The 20,885-nt window shown below is 41.2% G+C and overlaps 1 protein-coding gene across 1 annotated transcript in view; it reads left to right on the top strand.

The window, feature by feature from the left end:
* CIAO2A (cytosolic iron-sulfur assembly component 2A) overlaps positions 1-20,885 on the top strand; it is a 203,088-nt gene that overhangs the window by 144,922 nt on the left and 37,281 nt on the right. Inside the window, exon 4 of the mRNA XM_044077698.1 lies at positions 6,451-6,496. Coding sequence (XP_043933633.1) covers positions 6,451-6,496 — 46 coding nt within the window. The remainder of the gene's footprint in view (positions 1-6,450; positions 6,497-20,885) is intronic.

Here is a 20,885-nt window from a genome sequence, read left to right as displayed (position 1 = left end):
GCAGTTAAAAACGTTGGTGCATCACCCTCAAACAGATAGATTAGTAGAGTGCTTTAAAGAAAGTCTATGATGTATGCTAAACAAAGGCCATAGATGACATGAATAGGGATAATTTGCTTCCATGTGTACTTGCCCCATGCTCCAGCAGGATTTACTCCATTTAAGTTGCTATATGGCAGATGTCCCTGAGGCTTGCTGGACAATATCAAGGGAAACTTGGGGTGAGAGTATAAGCGAGTAATTATGTCAATAACTATGGAACTTCTGCAAAAATCAGAAAAGATGCAACAGTGTGTGCAGTAAAATGCCTGACTATGGAAGATTAAAACAGAGGACAACGTTTTGTATTGGCTCCCGCTGCTGAAAATAATTTCCTAGCAAAGTTGGAAGGACCCTTTAAGGTGGTAAGAAAAATGAGTGATGCAAGCTACCAAATAAGGTAAACTGGAAAGAGAAGACCAGAGCAGATATGTCACGTAAATGTCTTAAAACCATGAGGGAAATCTGAGATACCAGTAGTGCAGTATCAGCAAATTCTGCTCTGGCTGTTCAAATAGATGTCATCTTTCATCTGGGCCTTAGACAATAAGTAAAAGATTTTGCCTAAAACCTTTTTTAGCATCTTGGTAGAACAGCTGTAAAACAGCATCATATTGAAACTGCCAGGGAGAAAGTAAACCTAAAACTGCATAGAATACTGTCCCAAAGGAAGGCAGTAAATGAACTAGTGAAAAATTGCTTAAACTAGGATAAATTGAGGAATCTTTAACTGAATACAACAGTTTGATTGTGTTGATCCCTAAGCCAGATGACTCTCTCTTAGATTTTCTAATGATTTCTGAAAACTGAAAGCCATATCCAAATTTGGTACTTGGTCAATACCCAGAGGTGATAAGCTCTTAGACAGACTAGGTAACACAAGGTTTTTGACCTTCTTAAATTTAACTAAGGTTTAATTGCAGATTTCTCTCATCCCTGAAATCAAAACAAAAGAAATCATCTCCACCCTGAAGGTATTATCCTTTAGACGTCGTGGAGCTCCTGATACTTTTCAAAAGTTCATGAATAAAGCTGTGAAATGCCACACCAAGTGCTCAGCTGCACACCTTGATGACGCAGTAATTATTGGGACATCAGTACTGCTTCTTACCAGATGACAGAAGCCTACCTACAGCTAATCGCTGTTGTACTAAATGTACTGCAGCAATGAAACTTTATTATATAATGTCACTGGTTGTGGCAAGTATCCTTTCATAACAGTATTTTTGTTAGGTATTGCTGTTTCCTCTAACATGAGTGGAGAAGATCACGCATTGGCTACAGCTGATGGAAAATGAGTCCACAGCTAGTGAAATCTTTCCCTGTACCTTGAGCAAAATTTTGGAATTCTGACAATTTGCTAGGGAGGCAAAAAGCAGCCCATTTCTGGAATACCGTAGAGCGTTCATTTCATAAAAGAGCTTCGGGTTCAGCCTTCACCTGTGAGGACTTACTGTAGACCAGCTTAAATGATCTGGTAGTGTACGGTTTCCTGATGGAGTATAGTAGACAAGGAACCCAGTTCTCTTTCTTAGGTCTCTACTCCAAACCAACATGGCTGATTTGCACAGTTAGTAAGTGCAGGTGATCGCCCCCCTTGCTTTTGATGGAGACATGAGGACTGAGAGCTGAAGGATTTGTACCTCTATAAAACTGACTCCCATAGGTCTTCTCAGGGCTCACAGATCACAAAGATGTCACTATTTCTGCATATGGAAACTTACACAGCTAATTTCTTATCCACATTTTTTAGGACCTTTTGTCTCCCTAGGCACTTAATGCTCAAGACATTTCTCCTTTGGTTTCAGGGGTGGTCTCTTCTTGTCACAAAAGTAGAACTTTTTTATGCTCTTGGGAAGAAATTTGGGGTGTTCAGACTATTTGCAAGAGCATCATCTTAAAGGAAGCAAAGTTTACGTTCAGACGCTTTGAGTGATGGCCCAAGAGAAAAAAAAAACAATGAATGTGCAAATGCATCCGTGGAATTTGCCCACCACAAGCAAAGTTTCTCCCTTATTCATGGCTCCCATGTTTATGTACAAAATTTTAGCCAATTAAATTGTCTTCTCAATCTTAGAACAGTAGGAAGAAGCCACATTGGCACCATTCAAAGGCCAATTTGCATCTGGAGTCAGGCTTGTTGAGCTGGAAACTTAATTGAAGCCTCTAATGATTCCTGGTAAAAAGGAAAAAAAATCCCATGTTCTCTCTCTGCCAGTCTCTGACTCCCTTATCTGTGTAACCTTCTGTCCACATGTGTTCTTCCTCCCTTTTGGCTGAGTACATGCAACAAGCCAGTTCTCTACTGTGCGATCTGGTTTTGCCTCCAAGACAAAACCTGTCACTTCCACCTGTTCATCACTTACATCCACCACTGATGGCCTCTTACTCTTCCTCCCTTTTTATCCTCCTGTGCTTCTTGCTTAGCTACTTTCCTGTACTCCTGCAACTGTCATCCTGCCTTTTGCCTTTCTCTTTCCTACTTTCCCCTGTCCTCCTGTTGTTCCTGCCCTTGTATCTTCTCTTTCCCCTTTCTCACTTGAGTAACCATTTTCTGTAGCAAAGCTGTGTTGTTCTCCTACAGATCTAGCATTTTCTATTGTACCAAAGATCACCGAGACAAACCCTGCTTCATGCACAAAACATCTTGCCTATCTCTCGAAATACCTTCTGTCATCTGCACTGTTCCTTTTTTCCTGACTCATTCTGTTTTTTCATCTCTTTGGTTTTCTGTGTTTTAAAAATTAGCAACATTTAGCTAAACCTTTCTGCCTCAACAGTTAAGTCATGTTAACTGTTAAGTGGCAGGCAAATTAATTAATGCTCAATTGAATAACATTTTGTGATGATAAAAGAATAACAAACACCAGTAATTCTCTATTCTAAATGAGGTGCTTTAAATTCTGTCTGTTCCAAATGTACAGGTTTGTGAGTAAAATACAAGCAGTTACCACACAAACCTGCTTTGTATATCTACTAGCAAACCTGCACTTTGCCTTAAACTCAGCTTTATAAGAAATGAAACTAAAATCAAAACTGAAATAAATAAATAAAGGTGTACCCCATTCTGCAAATAAAAAGTTGCTTTGTACCTATGCGTTCTGTCTCAAATAAAAGCTAAAATAATAACTCTGAACTAACAAGCACACTGAGATTAAAATAATTTGCCTTAAAACAGCCTTTTCAGTGGTGGTGTAATTGCACTTTAAATCTGAGACTAAATTTACATCTCTGGATCAACATACAGTCACTTAATCTCAGACACTAGAATCCAAATTGCAGACTAACAGTTGTAAAATGGGTGTCTTACTATTTGTTCCTGATAGCTGACTGGTGAAAAGAATGTCGAATCTAAAAGATTGCTGACTTCTTGTCGTTGCAGCTAGACTTTTGAAAAGAACAAGAGAGAGAGAATCACATTTTCTCCTTTTCCCTCTTCTTTGGGTTTGTGCAATCTCAAGAGTCTATTTGTACGTGTGTGTGTGTGGGCGTGTTTGTGTAACAGCTTGCGAGTGTGGGAGCTTGCCCCCTGCAAAACATTTTTTTGTATTTCCTCATCTTGGGAATGTCACCGTTTTGGGTGGTAGCCTATGAAAGTTTTAGATGTTGTGGGTTCACATATTTGCTTGTTGATTAAACAAGACTGTTATTGATAGTGGACTCGCTGTAAACATTGCACACTTCTTTCGGCTTTTCCTGGTTAGGGGTCGCCACAGTGGATCACCTGTCCGCTCATGATTGGCAGTGGAGTTTTACAGTGTCGAGTTGCCAGCCCGGCGCCCAACCTTCCACAGAAGGCAACACACATGCACGCACTCACACCTATGGCCAATTTAGAGTGTCCAATCCACCTACAGCATGTCTTTGGGATGTGGGAGGAAACCGGAGCACCCGGAGGAAACCCACGCGACCACAGGGAGGACATGCAGACTCTGCACAGAAGGCACCCAAGCCGAGGATCGAACCAGAGAACCTCTTGCTGTGAGGCAGCAATGCTAACCGCTGCACCACCGTGGGCACCCACTGTAAACATTGCACACTACTATATCAAAATTGTAAACCAACATTTTCTTAAGTTATTTCAGAAGTCCACAAACTTAGTTTAGAAGTTAGCAGGTGAAGGATCAGAATACAAAGAAAATGTTGCTTATTTAACTTGAAGTTACAGAACAAGTAAAAGACCTAATTTTAAATTTCCTCCTTCTCTAATAATCAGTACCATTGGAATAGTTGGCCAAATACATGGCCACTTGCTTCCAGAAATTCAGTAGAGCTTTGACAGGGATGGCCTAAGGTCATTCCTCAGAACTGTTACCACTTCAGTGGCTTCCTTTTCCACTGTGGCTAGTGACAGCCTCTGTACTGCAGCTATTTGGTCATCTGCTCATAAGTTTTTTTATGCCAGGTATTACCAAATAGACATGGTTTTAGAGCAATAACTTTGGTTTCCAGGGCTGCACTGTATGGGCTTTTTTTCCTGGTAGTCATCCTGTTTTTTTTCTAAATAATCTTTCTATTTACAATTCAGGCCATGACCACCACACATGAAATTCATACCACTGATAACATTGCCATTAAAGTCCAGTCCGCATCAGTGGTATTTCAAAGTGAAATAAGTACAGTTATATGAAGAGTTCACTTTAATGGTGCATATTGAAGTAGGTCTGTTCTCACCATGCTTTCTTTATATATGTTATATCTTTGCTTTGAATCTGCTGTAAGATTAATGTATTCTATCAGGCAGCTAAAATTACAGACTTTTATACATGTGTTTCCTTCTTTAAATGTTTATGTATATTGCCTGGAAAACATAGGTGGAGAAATGATGGAGGAGTGTCCCAGGTAAACTCCCTAGTTTACACATTGATTTCCTTAGGTAGGTGACTGCCAGAAAAGCTGCCCAACGTTTTCTTGGCAGTAGCTAGCTAGCACTAGTCTGTGAAGTGCAGTCTGTTTTAGAGGCATATTTTCAACTTTCTGGTGTGTATTTCTTCCAGTATGATGATTTTTATAGAATGACATCTCATGTCTCCTAGAAGAGATGCCTTAACTGTGCAGAATTTTAAAGTCTGGCATATGGTCTTTATCAGATCACTTATCGTTACTGGCAGAGAGATGAAATTTCTAACTCTGTTTTAGGTTATTTTTTTATTTGATAAGTAAGCTGCATGCTTTTCTGCAATCAGAAACTGTCTAGCCTTATAAAAAGCTAACCCTTAAGACAAAATGGAAGTGTTTGCCAAAGTTTATTAAAGACATCTTACCTGCAACATCTGAACTGGTAATATTGACTGTATTTTGCTGATTACTGCTGTTCAATGCAGTTTTTTTATTTTTAATTCTTGTATATGAAGATAAGTTGAATTTCTTATTTCAAAGAAAAAAAGACCATGAGTACTCTTGGCAACTTTTTCTTAAGTACATATATCAACATTGAAGACAGGACACTCCATTTGGCTGTTGTTTTGTGTTAGTTTGTTATTAAAAACACAGTTGCCACTAAAAGGACTGCCAGGGCATTCTGGCAAACTTTTGGCAGCATTTGTTTTGGAGTAAAGGAAGTGCTGTTGATATAAAAAAAAAAAAAAGGGGGGGGGGGAGACCTGTCAGTGGATCAACAGCATAATAATCAAATGCCAATCCACTCTATTCATTTTGCCAAAACACAAAATAGGTATGCATACGTTTATACATTTGAGAGTGATTCTCCCACCCCATCCCTTTTCTACTGCTCAGTCATCGAGCTGTAGCCACGGCTTTATCCCTGTACACCACTGGAGTGGTTCATGTGCTGACATTCTTAACTCTGGAATGCCCTTTGTTTTTCTACCTATGTAGTTTTATGTCTAAGCTCCACATCTGACAAATGGGTTATCAAAAGCAGGCATGAATTTTGTGTAATAAATTTTATATCACATTTATAAGTGTGCAATATACAATATCAGTGTAGTTTGTAATGAGAGTTGCAGTTAGTCTTGAGAAAAACTTATTTTGATACATGAGAAAGTGTCTGTCAGATTAGATGAGGCAAGCATTATTTGAACAAGAAAGCATTTTAAAATTCTGATATTGGATTTAGGAGATGACTAAACCATCAAACAAGCTATGACTGTTTACAGTAAGGTTTAGCAGTAGTACATCTGCAAAATATTTTGTGCAGTTTGTCAAATGTTGACTTCAGCTATAAGTATGTATGATTAGTTTCCCTCTTGGCTGTTACCGTGTTCTCTAGATGGTAAAGTGAGGGGGAAGACATCAGTTTGCAGAGCATAGTTATTGTCATGAAATGGTAATTGCATGACAACAAAATCTTTGAATCCTTTTGGCAGCAGTTTGCACTTGTCCTGCATTTTGTTAAATTATTTTGCATGCGTATTTCATGAATTGGAATATTTTTCTGTTTGATTTTAGTTGGAGATCTACATTTCTGAAGGAACTCATTCTACTGAAGAAGACAGTAAGTATCAAATAAGTAACCTAATTTATGGTACAACTTTAAAACATAGAAAAATACTGACACGAACAAACAGAGGCATTTATAGCATTAGGGGGTTACTATATCATTCCAGGCTGCATAATTTCCTTTGAGTACAACTCTCCAAGATCTTGCACTATATTTTATGTATATGTTAACTTGTATTTTATATATATATTTGCTTTTTCTCTCATTGCTCTGTAACTGGATCTTACCATATTTGGTTTGAATCTTTTCATTATGTCCTAAATTTTGCTATCTACTTATTCTGTATGTATTAATTACAAAGACTGATGCATTTTCTGCTTTTTGAGCTCAGGTCGTGGCTGAAAAAGGTCACTAAACCAGTCCACATATGAACAAATGATAAATTAATTTCTTACTTGATTGATGTTTCATTTTGTGTGTATTTCCATTTGCCTTTTTCATGCAGTCATAACCTCCAGTGCCGTGGTTGCCTTCTCTGCCACTGGTGGAAGCCTCTTCATGCATTATTCAATCTGTTTTCAAAGATACATCTTCATTGGCCTCATCACTGACCTCCTAATGGAATGGTGTAACGCCATTCTTTCTAATGATGCCTTTTTATGAAAGCTGTTGCATGTCTCTACCTTGTTTAAGTATTTCAAATGTCTGAAGGCTTGTGTCACGGCTGATTGACCTCTCTGGTGGTAACTCTTGAGCTCGTGCCATAGTTGGGCTTTTGCTGACCAATGCCATTGCCATCCTGCTTCTATTATTTTTTTTTGTTTGTCCTTCTAAGGTACCCATTTAACACTTTGTTGCTGCTTGCCATGTGGTGCATGAAAACTTTACTTTGTACTCTGTTCAGTTTTTGTGCAACTCCAAAATATTTAATTGCATCACTGTTTTCCATTTTCATATAGTTTTGTCAGCCATTTTGGATTAATTTCTTGTCAGCAAGTATCATTAAACGTCATAGTATTTTTATTAGTTGCAGCAAATCATATTAATTCAATGCAGGGTAATGTTAACCCCACTTAATTTGATGACCATGTTCGATTTAAGAGATGTTTTACATCTGAAGACTTGATTTGCTGTCTGTGTGTGTTGTGTTTGAACTCTGTATGTTGTAGATTGGGAATATTGTGTTTTATGATAGCCTTGAAATGTATTCTTTTTCAGAAAAATATTACTAAAGTTAAAAATGAGGATTAAAAGGAACAAGCTAAGATCAAGGAACCGGTAAAATGAGCCCAAAAAAAGTCTAAAGAAGGTTTAGCTAAGTACATCTGAAAATCCTATGGAAACATAAAAAAGTAAGACAGAGATAAGGGGAAAAAGTTTTATAGTTTTGATAATTAAATTCAGTCTGTGGCTCTGACTAAGAAGTACACTAGGAGACTTCCACTATACAACATGTCCAAAAGAATTAGAGGAAAGCTAGACCTTTTTAATTTCAGGGAAGAAAAAGCTTATGCCTTCATCACTACTAATGGCTCTGGAGACACCTTTTATTTTTAAACTAATTAGATTTCATGAGGAAAGAAAAAAGAAAGTCTTTTGTGTTTTTTCTTAGAAACATTCTTGGGGAGACAGATAACAAAAACTGGTACTCTTGATTACCTAAATTAGTGTATAGACAAAGAGTGTCCTTCATCAGACTGTCTTTATTTTGTGAAGAAGGTGAAGAGCCTTATGAAGAAGACTTCCTCCATGTTATGCTGCTGTATGGTTTCATGAGTTTGTACTAGGATAATGACCATTGGGACAGTTTTAAGCCCAGCCTTGCATTCCAAATCGCTGACAAGTTCTGGTACCCTTGGTAAGTGTAAGCAGGGGCTTGGGTGATGACCATTTATATGCTGTCTGTGTCTATTAGAGACATAGATGCCAAACCATGGATGAACTTCCTGTTCCTCATGCAGTTAACCATGTTGCACTTGAATTGGGTTCAGCGGAACATTGCTTCACATGGATGAGGAGCCTGTTCCAGAGAAGGAGTAGGATCTGAGATACATACCTGTGTCAGCAGCAGGTTGTGTTTATCACAGGGAAGGTTTATGTCTTTAGAATGGCTAATTCTGCTCTTGCCTTTGCTTGTTTTTTGCATAGAGCATAGTAGTAAACTATTTTGCATAGGCAGTAGAATACTTGCAATGGCTAGGGTTTGAATTTAATCAGGTCATCACTCAGTTTTAATAAATTAACCTTTGCATGGTTTCTGGATACTGATATATCAGAGGATGCTTTTCACTGCAGTATTTAAGTGAGTTTGACTGACTTTGCAGTCCAGTTTGACAAGGTAGGAGGTTACAATAGGATGAGAGCAGACCTTTCTCATATTGGTAAGGGCTAAGTCCAGGATTTATCTCCTGAATTTGGAGTGTGGGCAAACTGGTCCAGGGGGGTTGTATTATGAAGTCCTGAAATCCCTAGGCATACATGTTTGAAGATGTACAAGTCTCCCAGCTGATGGTGGGATAGCTGAAGTGTCCTATGAGAATGGTATTTGGTTTAATTCACAGGTACATGCACGTACAATACATACATAGGAGGTATGGGCCATGGGGGACATACTGGGGTCCTGTTAGCTGTTATATGATAAAGGGTTTTGTTTATAGTAAATTGGATATGTAGGAGTTCAAAGTTATTATGTGGAGTGAGTCTGGAGGTGAATTTTTTTCCCACTGTTAGTGCCCACTTCGAATGTGGTGGATCTGTATGAGTGATGAGCATTGAAGACCTATATTGATGGAGTACTTTCACTTACCTTGAATCAGGTTTCAGTGATTATTTATGTAGCCAAATGATTTTTGGGTAAGGAGTGGCTTTGGGTTTTGGATTTTTTTTTTTTTTTTTTTTTTAAGGCTCATAGCATTGAGCAGCAATACCTTAACAATGTCCTTATTTTGTTTAATTATGTTGTAAGTTTTAGAAGACTGGACTTTGCCTTAAAAGGCACAATGAGAGTGGGCAAAGTTTTACCCAATATACCTTAAGATTTGGTGGGTGGAGAGGTGCAGGCCATCCCAGGCAAAGCAGCTTGGAATGTCAAACATCTGTCCCAGGCTGATATATATTGTACACTCTGACACCAGAAGCTAAGCCAATTTTTGAAGTCTCTCACCTTTTGAACATGTTGTGGCATCATGCTTGATTAGGGTAGAATACTGCTCAAAGCCAGGTTCATACCTGCCTCAGACATGCATTCTGAGAGCACCGTCCTGTCACTCTTCATGTTATCCAGGTCATTATGTCCCTCTTCATATTGTCAAGGGAGGTACATATCAAGTCATTTGCACCCACATTTATAATTTCTGTGTCATGTGTACTTTTTGTTCAGGTACTTGAATGCTTCTGTGATGTGGTGAATCTTGGCCCCTGATAGACAAATGACTATGACCCTCCCTTTGCATATCCTGGTGAGTGACTGGTGCATCAGTATGTGACTCTGTGAAGTCATTTATGACAAGGTATTAGTATTTTTGGTGGTTTGCCTTATGAGCTTTTGGACTTAACCTGTGGAACTTGTAAATGTATGTTTCAAGGTGGGTGCTGCCTCTGTGTGCATGTTTGTGAGGTTGCTGAGGGTACTTCTTCCTAAAGTTATGTTTAGGAGGGCTTTGTGGCTTATGTACTTCTAAGAGCTTTAGCATATGTAGGTCTGTGTTATCCCTTACATTGTTTGGTATTTCATATGGACAAGTTTGCTTTCAGAAAAAAATGTATTTTCATGCCAAAGTTATTGCCTGAAAGGACTTTGAATATGTGCATTCAGTTCCCCATTTGTTTTACAGTGCAGAAAAATGAAGTATGTTGATATTGCTTGCCCTTAGTGTATACATTTAGCTAGTTGTTCCTCATTCAGGAGAGTAAAAAAAAAGGTATTATTTATACATGTGTGTGTGTGTGTGTGTGTGTGTGTGTGTGTGTGTGTGTGTGTGTGTGTGTACATATATATATATATGTACATATATATATATATATATATATATATATATATATATGGTTCCATTTCATATCATCGAATTACCATTTCATCGAATTGCAAATCATCGAGACCAAATAGTCAAACTCATTTCATCGAATCTCAAATCATTGAAAACTATGAAGCAACTACAAATAACATTCCACAATGGCCTGCACCTCTCCACCCACCAAATCTTAAGGTATATTGGGTAAAACGTTGCCCACTCTCATTGTGCCTTTTAAGGCAAAGTCCATTCTTCTAAAACTTACAACGTAATTAAACAAAATAAGGACATATATTTAAACAAAGTGTTTGAGATGCAGTAATGTGACAAAATGTATATTTGTAATTGTTTAAATTACAGTTTGGAGTCTTGATTCCAAAGACAGAATAGTTTTCTCTAGAGTTGTCCTAGCATCCCACCACCTTTCAGGGCTTTGATAGGAGATGTTCATCGTGTTACACTGCTGCAGTCATTACACTTGGGTTATCCTACCCTCAGGCAGTCCTGCATTCGGCCAGAGTTCCAAAGTCTTGGTCTGGTGTCTGTCGCTGTTGCCTCTTCCCTGACATCAGTGCCCCAGGGGTATATAAGATGCCGACTGCGGGACCTCCTGACGGCAGGATAACCCAAGTGTAATGACTGCAGCAGTGTGAACACTCTAACATCTACATTTGTGGTAGGTACAAAACTGTACTTTCTCTTGGGTGAACGGAAGGACTGAGGACTTCCAGACTGCCCAAGAACAGTACAGGGGAAGGCTGGATCATGTATGGTCTAAATGCTAGTACAGTTCTCCCACCACAATATATTACTAAGGAATCTGGTCACTCAGAGATGTATACCATCTTTGAAAAGATATCAGGATTTAATCAGCCATATGACCCAAAAACGAACCAAGAATACAAAACCCAACAAAATGCTTCTGAACCAGATGACTTTATTGGCTAAGCGCTTTCATTCATAAGAACTTCATCAGAACCAATTTCGGTGTTATTACACTTTCGAATTTTTCAGTCTCTGTTTAAACAAATCTTCAGTGAGTCTGACTGTTTTTTAATTTTCGCTTTTAAACGTAATATGACAGTCATAATTTTAAATTTAAAAGATTTTCTGCAAGAGTGCTTCACTGAAGTGAGATGATGAAGAAACAACTTGGAATATTATGATTTGTTATATTACGTTTAAAAGCAAATATTAAGAAACAGTCAGACTCACCTGAAGATTTGTTTAAACAGAGACTGAAAAATTTGAAAGTGTAATAATGCCAAAATTGGTTCTGATGAAGTTCTTATGAATGAAAGCACTTAGCCAATAAAGTCATCTGGTTCAGAAGCATTTTGTTGGGTTTTGCATTCTTGGTTTGTTCTTGGGTCGTGTGGCTGATTAAATCCTGATATCTTTTCAAAGATGGTATACATATGAGTGACCAGATTACTTAGTAATATATTGTGGTGGGAGAACTGTACTAGAATTTAGGCCATACATGATCCAGCCTTCCCCTGTACTCCTTGGGCAGTCTGGAAGTCCTCACTCCTTCCGTTATTGATCCAGGTTACTTTGCACTTGCTTTTCTTCTCAACATGTATCTTGACATTCTGGACTAGGAATGTTTTCTCATTACAACAGCTGGCAGCATATTATTTCAGCAGTATGTTTGTAGATCACTTCAGTGTTATGCAGTATAATTTTAAAAGTTAATAAAATAAATCGACAAAATAAATAAAAGACTTGCATGAACATCAGTTACACATAGTCCTGACATTTACTAAAAAGGCATTGCAGTCAGTGCCAAGCTACCAGCAAGGCACAGAAATTTAATCGGGGTTAATTGTGGTTCTTTTAAATACTAGCAGATGGAGGCTAATGTTGGACCTGTAAAGTCTGATCAAGTTTGTTTTAACAAATAAGATTTGGTGTTGTCTTTTCTATCAGGTTTTAACCTGTGGGTTATTGGATCTGAAAGTGGCCAAATCTCTAAGACTATAGTTGGCTGAGCACTGCCTCCTCTTCCCATAATTGCTTGTTCGCTCAGCTTGAGAGCTCCAAATCTAGTTTGTCACTATTCCTAGACTGCAGCTATGGTCATTAACTTTTCTGGAATGTATCCATGTTCTCTCATTTTGAGTGTAATTTTGCTCAATCGTCTTCTACCCTTTTTAGTGTGTGTGTTTAGGTTTAGGTGATAGTTAGTTTTAGGGATTTTTTTACATAGAGTAGGTAGCGTAGTGTAGAACAAACTTAGTGTTTGAGCTTTTTCCGGTCTAGAGTGTTTCTAGGGTTCTTTTGGGTTTTGTATGCGTCCTTGATAATTACCATTAGTAATAGTTTGTGCCTATATCAGTAGAGTAGTTGTGTTTTTGTGTCATAGGCTTATTTGAGTGTGTATAGGTTTTATTATTGATCTGAAGAGCTTCAAAAATGTGTAGAATGTGGTCATAAGTTGCTTTTGTTGGACACTCTTGATGAATATGTTTACTGCCTCGGGGCAGGCCATTTGGAGAGTCTCCTTGCTTTGGCTCCCCTGTACATAAATGAGAAGAGAGCGAAGTTGGTGTTGAATGGTCTCCTCCCTCCCAGTTCTGCATCTTTCCAGCAAGGGAGATGTCAGATTGCAGTCATTGGCACACTGATTCAAGGACTCCAGTTCTGCGGAAGGGGACTTAAGTGGTCTGCTCCAGTTTCTTCCTTTGTTGTGCCTTCAGATCCAATGGATCCGAAGGTCTCAAGGCACTCCAATCCTCCTGCTTGTTTCATCTCTACTATCAGCTTTGACCGGTCTCATTCATTTGCCTTTGGTGCTGATTTTGGGGAAGGCTCCTCCTCTGGCATTGAGCATCTCCACTGCCTTCCTTTGTAAGGGGCTGCTTTGGGATGGGCTAGATTGCCTTTTTCTCCATCTACACCTCCAGAGTTTTCACCACCTCTTATCTGGGCTTCTCCAATGCAGATCTGATCAGCGGCATCCATTTCTCCCAGATGGACCTCCAAAGCTCTTTTGGTGGCTTTATTGACTAGGTCATCCAAGTCCTTCGGCATCCTAAAAGCTTTGGACTTGTAGCAGCTGAAGACACTTCTTCAGGTGTAGATGCAATTAGGTTTCTTTCCCTCAGCATCAGAATCCCTTGCCAATGCTTCGGCTCCATCAGCTTTGTTTTCTCCCTTGGGCCACATGGATCCAAGGTCTTCGGTGCTGGTTGTGTTCCCTTCTGGCTGGTTGGAGCCGACAATTTGGCCGATTATGGCTCCAGCTCCTACCTTGGTTGTCTTGACTCGAAAATGCATCGGAGCCCAGCGGACCTCGAGGATGATGGGTCAAAGTGAGTATGTCTTGGTCGGGTTTGACAATTCCGGCTTCAAGGACATTCCCCCCTCCTCCTGTGGGCATCTGCCTTTAATAGCTCACCTCCACTCTCTGCATCGGGGCAGGCCATGGCTCCATTGGAGCCTGGCGCTTCCTTGGGATCTTCGGACCCAGGGTCCTTCAACTTTGGTTGGCTCACTTCCGTTAGCATTTGACATTGTAGAAAGAATGCTTTCCTGTCGAGAGGGAATGCTTGAATTTGACTGGTGCCCCCTTCTCTTACAATTTCACCTGTGAGTATTCCTCTGTCTGCTGTCGGACAGCCACCCCTGGTTGACTACCAGTCTGACTTCTCCCTCCACTGGGGCACCTGCTTCTTCTGTTTCATCCCGTTTCATCCCTGGAATCTCTGGGGCAGGAAGTCTTTGGTAAGAGGCAGTGCATGAAGAATCACCTGAGCTCACCCGAAGAGTCCCTCACAGAGGATTCTGACCTCAAGAAAGGAGAAGGGTTCCTCAAATCCCCATGCGATGACTCCTGCTTTGGCGATTTGTTGTAGCTTCTTCACCAGCTTGGGGGGGGGGGGTGAACCACTGAAGCTCTGAATCCAGAGGTTATTACTTCTGGTGACATTAGGGGTGGCCCATCCATGTCCTGGATGTTTTTTGCTCTGGGCGTACTGATAGTGCTAGTCTCTTGGAGGGCAAGGAAGACGCCTGATATAGTGGAATCTATACCTAAGAAGCCCAATAAGATTCTTGCCCCTCCTAATGACCAGGTACACTAGAGAAAGGGTCCTGCTGTGGTTGCTATTGTGGTGGCAGCCACCAAGAAGGACATTTTGGAAGAGATTTCCTCAGTCCATCTTCCAAATAGGAAACTTGGGTGTTGGACTGTTTTGGGAAATGCTGTTGTACCTCAGTTATGTTCGTACTGAGGGCACTTATTTAGCCCACTTGACTAGGTGTCAATGGGACATGGTGTCGGAAGTGCCAAGGTTAAGACTCAGCAGACTCCTGAGATGCAGAAATCTCTGGAGGCTCAGTTGTCCATTTTGGAATTGATAGCCATGCCAGTTCTGTCTAATGCAGCTGATGGACTCTCCTGAGGCACTAGCACTGGCATTTCAATGCATTGCCATGCTTAAGCGGGGTTGTGTAACTTTGTGGACTGTTTTAAGGTATCTTTTATTAACACAACAACCCCCCCCCCCTTAATGGCTCCTCAGTATTCAGGCCAAATGTTAGACACTTTGAAAAGGAGTGAGCAAGATGGAAAAGAATTGTCTGCAGTGTTGGTGTACATTTTGCTACCCCTCAAAGGTCCTTCTCCCAGAACCAAAAGATGGAAAAGGTCTTTTCTTCAGGAAGTCACATCTGTCTTTTAAAGATGCTCCTCCTAAGGGATCCTCCCATGGTGGGGTGGGGGGTGGGGTGGGGGGCTAACCACAATGGATGCTGCCCACCAGGCAGTGGCAGTCCTCAGAAACAGGGCTTCTACAGGGCTTTCTTTGGGAGGCCCTTTCAGCAGTCCTGAAGGGTTGCCCAACTATCCTTCCCTGGAGGCAATCTGGAGTTGTTTGGCTGTACACCTGAAAGCTTGGGAGGCCAGCACTTCAGACACATAGGTGTTAAGAGTCCTATTCAGAGGCTTTTAAGTTTCATTTTTAGAACTTCCAAATTTGAATTCCTGTCATCACTCAGATGTTCCACCCTGTCAGAGACAGAAAACCGCTCTAGAGATTCAGAAGCTACTGACAAATCTGGTAATCCAAGAGGTTCCACCAGACTAATGAGGATCTGGGATCTACTCCATGTTCATTTTGGTTTCAAAGCAGAACAAAGACCTTAGACCAACCTTGGATTTGAGCGAGCTGCATCCCCTTGTAAAACAGACCAAGTTTTGGATGGTCATGGTGCAGCCCATTTTACATCTGCTCAGGAAGGATGACTGTGCTCGATTGACCTAGGAGTCGCTTAACATCATATGAAGATAGAGAAGCATTCCAGGAGGTTTCTGCACTTCTGGCTGGGAGCTAATCATTATCAATTCAGAGTGCTGCCATTTGGTCTCACCAGTGGCTCTCCAGGTGCTTATCAAATGTATGGTAGTTGTAGCAGCTTGACTCTGGCTGCAGGAGTTTTTGGTTATTTCCTTATGTGGATGATTGGCTCCTAACCATTGCCACAAGGGCATTCTTAGTATGTGCCAAGGATATCTTACTCGAGCTATGCAGTTCCTTGGGGATCACAGTCAATTACTAGAAGTGAAGTCTTTAGCCAGTACAGGCAATAGAATTTATAGGTTGCTATTTGGACACCATTTCTGTGATTGCAAAGCTCCGCCGTCTGGAATTCTGAGTGTTTGGACTCCGGCAGTATCTGCTCACTCTTATAAAAAGCCTCTGGCTGCTCTCCTCCTGAAGCTGTTTGGGCACATGGTAGCTTCCATCAGTCTGGTCCCACCAGTTGGGTATCACATGAGGGCTTTACAGTGGACTCTGGCAATGCAGTGGTGCTATGGAACACATCACATGGACTTTCCTATAATTCTGATGAATGTACATCGAGAGCAGGTTAGGTGGTGCCTGGAGTATCCCTTGGTATCTGAATGGGATACTGCTTGATCCCCCAACCAGACATGGTCACAACTGATGCTTGCTTTCTAGGTTTGGGGGCATTTTGAAGGGTGGATAGTTCAAGGGACCAAGGGTCCTCCTCTGAGTTCTGTCTTCACATTAATGGCTTAGGGATGAGGGCAGTTGTCCTGGCATCGCAGGCTTTTCAGGACATTTTCCCCAAGGGTACAGTCTCAATCCAAACAGACAATATGTCTTATTTGTTTTCTAAACAATTGGGAGAACACAATCTTTCCTTCTTTGTTGAGAGGCCATGAGGGTCTGGCAGTGGGTGATTTTTGTCTCTGTGGTGTCTGATTGCATCACATATTCCAGGGAAGTCCAACATTTTGACAGACAGTCTTAGCAGGAACATCTTCTTTTTTCCTCACAAGTGGTCCATGAATCCGAGAGTTGCTGATGGAATCTTTTTGGCTCTGGGGCACTCGTGTTGTGACCAGTTTGCTTCTCTGTTCAGCACCAAGTGTGACAGGTGCTACGCTTTAGTCCCTCCTCAGAGGAACTGTCTTCTATATGCTTGTCCTGGTTTTTTGTACCCTTACTCTCAGACCCCTTTAGTCATAAAGTTTCTTCAGAAGGCTGCCTGCTGCATAGCAATTGAAGTCCTCATAGCCTGCTTTTGGCCTCCTCAGGTTTGATTCCTTTTCTTTGCCTTTTCTGAAGCACCCTCCTTGGGTGCTGAATCCCCATCTGTAGCTCATCTCCCATCTTGACAGTTTGGATCCATCCAGTCTCCATACTCTGAAGCTAACCACATTGTTCCTTTATTTCCCCCAATAGCCAGAAATCCCATGCTTTCCAGCTGTGTGGCGCATGTCTTGACCTCTTCCTAGATGATGTCTACGTCAAAGGTGTATGCTAGCAAGTGGAAGTGTTTTGCAATTTGGTCTGACTCTCTTGGTTTTGATCTCTTTACACTGCTGCAGTCATTACACTTGGGTTATCCTGCCGTCAGGCGGTCCTGCAGTCGGCCAGAGTTCCAAAGTCTTGGTCTGGTGTCGGTCGCTGTTGCCTCTTCCCTGACGTCAGTGCACCAGGGGTATATAAGACGCCGACTGTGGGACCGCCTGACGGCAGGATAGATAAAGTGTAATGACTGCAGCAGTGTGAACACTCGAACATCTACGTTTATGGTAGGTACAAAACTGTACTTTCTCTTGGGTGAACGGAAGGACTGAGGACTTCCAGACTGCCCAAGAACAGTACAGGGGAAGGCTGGATCATGTATGGTCTAAATGCTAGTACAGTTCTCCCACGACAATATATTACTAAGGAATCTGGTCACTCAGATGTATACCATCTTTGAAAAGATATCCGGATTTAATCAGCCACACGACCCAAAAACGAACCAAGAATACAAAATCCAACAAAATGCTTCTGAACCAGATGACTTTATTGGCTAAGCGCTTTCATTCATAAGAACTTCATCAGAACCAATTTCGGTGTTATTACACTTTCGAATTTTTCAGTCTCTGTTTAAACAAATCTTCAGTGAGTCTGACTGTTTTTTAATTTTCGCTTTTAAACGTAATATGACAGTCATAATTTTAAATTTAAAAGATTTTCTGCAAGAGTGCTTCACCGAAGTGAGATGATGAAGAAACAACTTGGAATATTATGATTTGTCATATTACGTTTAAAAGCAAATATTAAGAAACAGTCAGACTCACCTGAAGATTTGTTTAAACAGAGACTGAAAAATTTGAAAGTGTAATAATGCCAAAATTGGTTCTGATGAAGTTCTTATGAATGAAAGCGCTTAGCCAATAAAGTAATCTGGTTCAGAAGCATTTTGTTGGGTTTTGTATTCTTGGTTTGTTCTTGGGTCGTGTGGCTGATTAAATCCTGATATCTTTTCAAAGATGGTATACATCTGAGTGACCAGATTCCTTAGTAATATATTGTGGTGGGAGAACTGTACTAGCATTTAGGCCATACATGATCCAGCCTTCCCCTGTACTCTTGGGCAGTCTGGAAGTCCTCACTCCTTCCGTTATTGATCCAGGTTACTTTGCACTTCCTTTTCTTCTCAACATGTATCTTGACATTCTGGACTAGGAATGTTTTCTCATTACAACAGCTGGCAGCATATTATTTCAGCAGTATGTTTGTAGATCACTTCAGTGTTATGCAGTATAATTTTAAAAGTTAATAAAATAAATAGACAAAATAAATAAAAGACTTGCATGAACGTCAGTTACACATAGTCCTGACATTTACTAAAAAGGCATTGCAGTCAGTGCCAAGCTACCAGCAAGGCACAGAAATTTAATTGGGGTTAATTGTGGTTCTTTTAAATACTAGCAGATGGAGGCTAATGTTGGACCTGTAAAGTCTGATCAAGTTTGTTTCAACAAATAAGATCTGGTGTTGTCTTTTCTGTCAGGTTTTAACCTGTGGGTTATTGGATCTGAGAATGGCCAAATCTCTAAGACTATAGTTGGCTGAGCACTGCCTCCTCTTCCCATAATGGCTTGTTCGCTCAGATTGAGAGCTCCAAATCTAGTTTGTCACTATTCCTAGACTGCAGCTATGATCATTAACTTTTCTGGAATGTATCCATTTTCTCTCATTTTGAGTGTAATTTTGCTCAATCGTCTTCTACCCTTTTTAGTGTGTGTGTTTAGGTTTAGGTGATAGTTAGTTTTAGGGATTTTTTTACATAGAGTAGGTAGCGTAGTGTAGAACAAACTTAGTGTTTGGGCTTTCTCCGGTCTAGAGTGTTTCTAGGGTTTTTTGGGTTTTGTATGCGTCCTTGATAATTACCATTAGTAATAGTTTGTGCCTATATCAGTAGAGTAGTTGTGTTTTTGTGTCATAGGCTTATTTGAGTGTGTATAGGTTTTATTATTGATCTGAAGAGCTTCAAAAATGTGTAGAATGTGGTCATAAGTTGCTTTTGTTGGACACTCTTGAGGAATGTGTTTACTGCCTCAGGGCAGGCCATTTGGAGATTCTCCTTGCTTTGGCTCCCCTGTACATAAATGAGAGGAGAGCGAAGTTGGTGTTGAACGGTCTCCTCCCTTCAGACAGTTCTGCATCTTTCCAGCAAGGGAGATAAGTCAGATTGCAGTCATTGGCACACTGATTCAAGGACTCCAGTTCTGCAGAAGGGGACTTAAGTGGTCTGCTCCAGTTTCTTCCTTTGCTGTGCCTTCTGATCCAATGGATCCGAAGGTCTCAAGGCACTCCAATCCTCCTGCTTGTTTCATCTCTACTATCAGCTTTGACCTGTCTCATTCATTTGCCTTTGGTGCTGATTTTGGGGAAGGCTCTTCCTCCGGCATTGAGCATCTCCACTGCCTTCCTTTGTAAGGGGCTGCTTTGGGATGGGCAAGATTGCCTTTTTCTCCATCTACACCTCCAGAGTTTTCACCGTAGTCTTCCCCTTCTCCACCTCTTATCTGGGCTTCTCCAATGCAGATCCGATCAGCGGCATCCATTTCTCCCAGATGGACCTCCAAAGCTCTTTTGGTGGCTTTATTGACTAGGTCATCCAAGTCCTTCGGCATCCTAAAAGCTTTGGACTTGTAGCAGCTGAAGACACTTCTTCAGGTGCAGATGCAATTAGGTTTCTTTCCCTCAGCATCAGAATCCCTTGCCAATGCTTCAGCTCCATCAGCTTTGTTTTCTCCCTTGGGCCACATGGATCCAAGGTCTTCGGTGCTGGTTGTGTTCCCTTCTGGCTGGTTGGAGCCGACAATTTGGCCGATTATGGCTCCAGCTCCTACCTTGGTTGTCTTGACTCTGACCTGCATCGGAGCCCAGCGGACCTAGAGGATGATGGGTCAAAGTGAGTATGTCTTGGTCGGGTTTGACAATTCCGGCTTCAAGGACATTCCCTCCTCCTCCTGTGGGCATCTGCCTTTAATAGCTCACCTCCACTCTCTGCATCGGGGCAGGCCATGGCTCCATTGGATCCTGGCGCTTCCTTGGGATCTTCGGACCCAGGGTCCTTCAGCTTTGGTTGGCTCACTTCTGTCAGCATTTGACATTGTAGAAAGAATGCTTTCCTGTCAAGAGAGGGAATGCTTGAATTTGACTGGTGCCCCCTTCTCTTACAATTTCACCTGTGAGTATTCCTCTGTATGCTGTCGGACAGCCACCCCTGGTTGACTACCCGTCTGACTTCTCCCTCCACTAGGGCACCTGCTTCTTCCGTTTCATCCCTGGAATCTCTGGGGCAGGAAGTCTTTGGTAACAGGCAGTGCATGAAAAAGCACCTGAGGAGTCCCTCACAGAGGATTCTGACCTCAAGAAAGGAGAAGGGTTCCTCAAATCCCCATGCAATGACTCCTGCTTTGGCGATTTGTTGTAGCTTCTTCACCAGCTTGGGGGGCAGGGGGTGAACCACTGAAGCTCTGAATCCAGAGGTTATTACTTCTGGTGACATTAGGGGTGGCCCATCCATGTCCTGGATGTTTTTTACTCTGGGCGTACTGATAGTCCTAGTCTCTTGGAGGGCAAGGAAGAAGCCTGATATAGTGGAATCTA

Source organism: Protopterus annectens, chromosome 7.part0 (assembly GCF_019279795.1).
Source record: "Protopterus annectens isolate FY-2018-M chromosome 7.part0, PAN1.0, whole genome shotgun sequence".
NCBI classification, from domain to species: domain Eukaryota; kingdom Metazoa; phylum Chordata; order Ceratodontiformes; family Protopteridae; genus Protopterus; species Protopterus annectens.
Note: the sequence above shows the minus strand (reverse complement) of the source record. Positions and strands in the feature narration are given on the sequence as shown.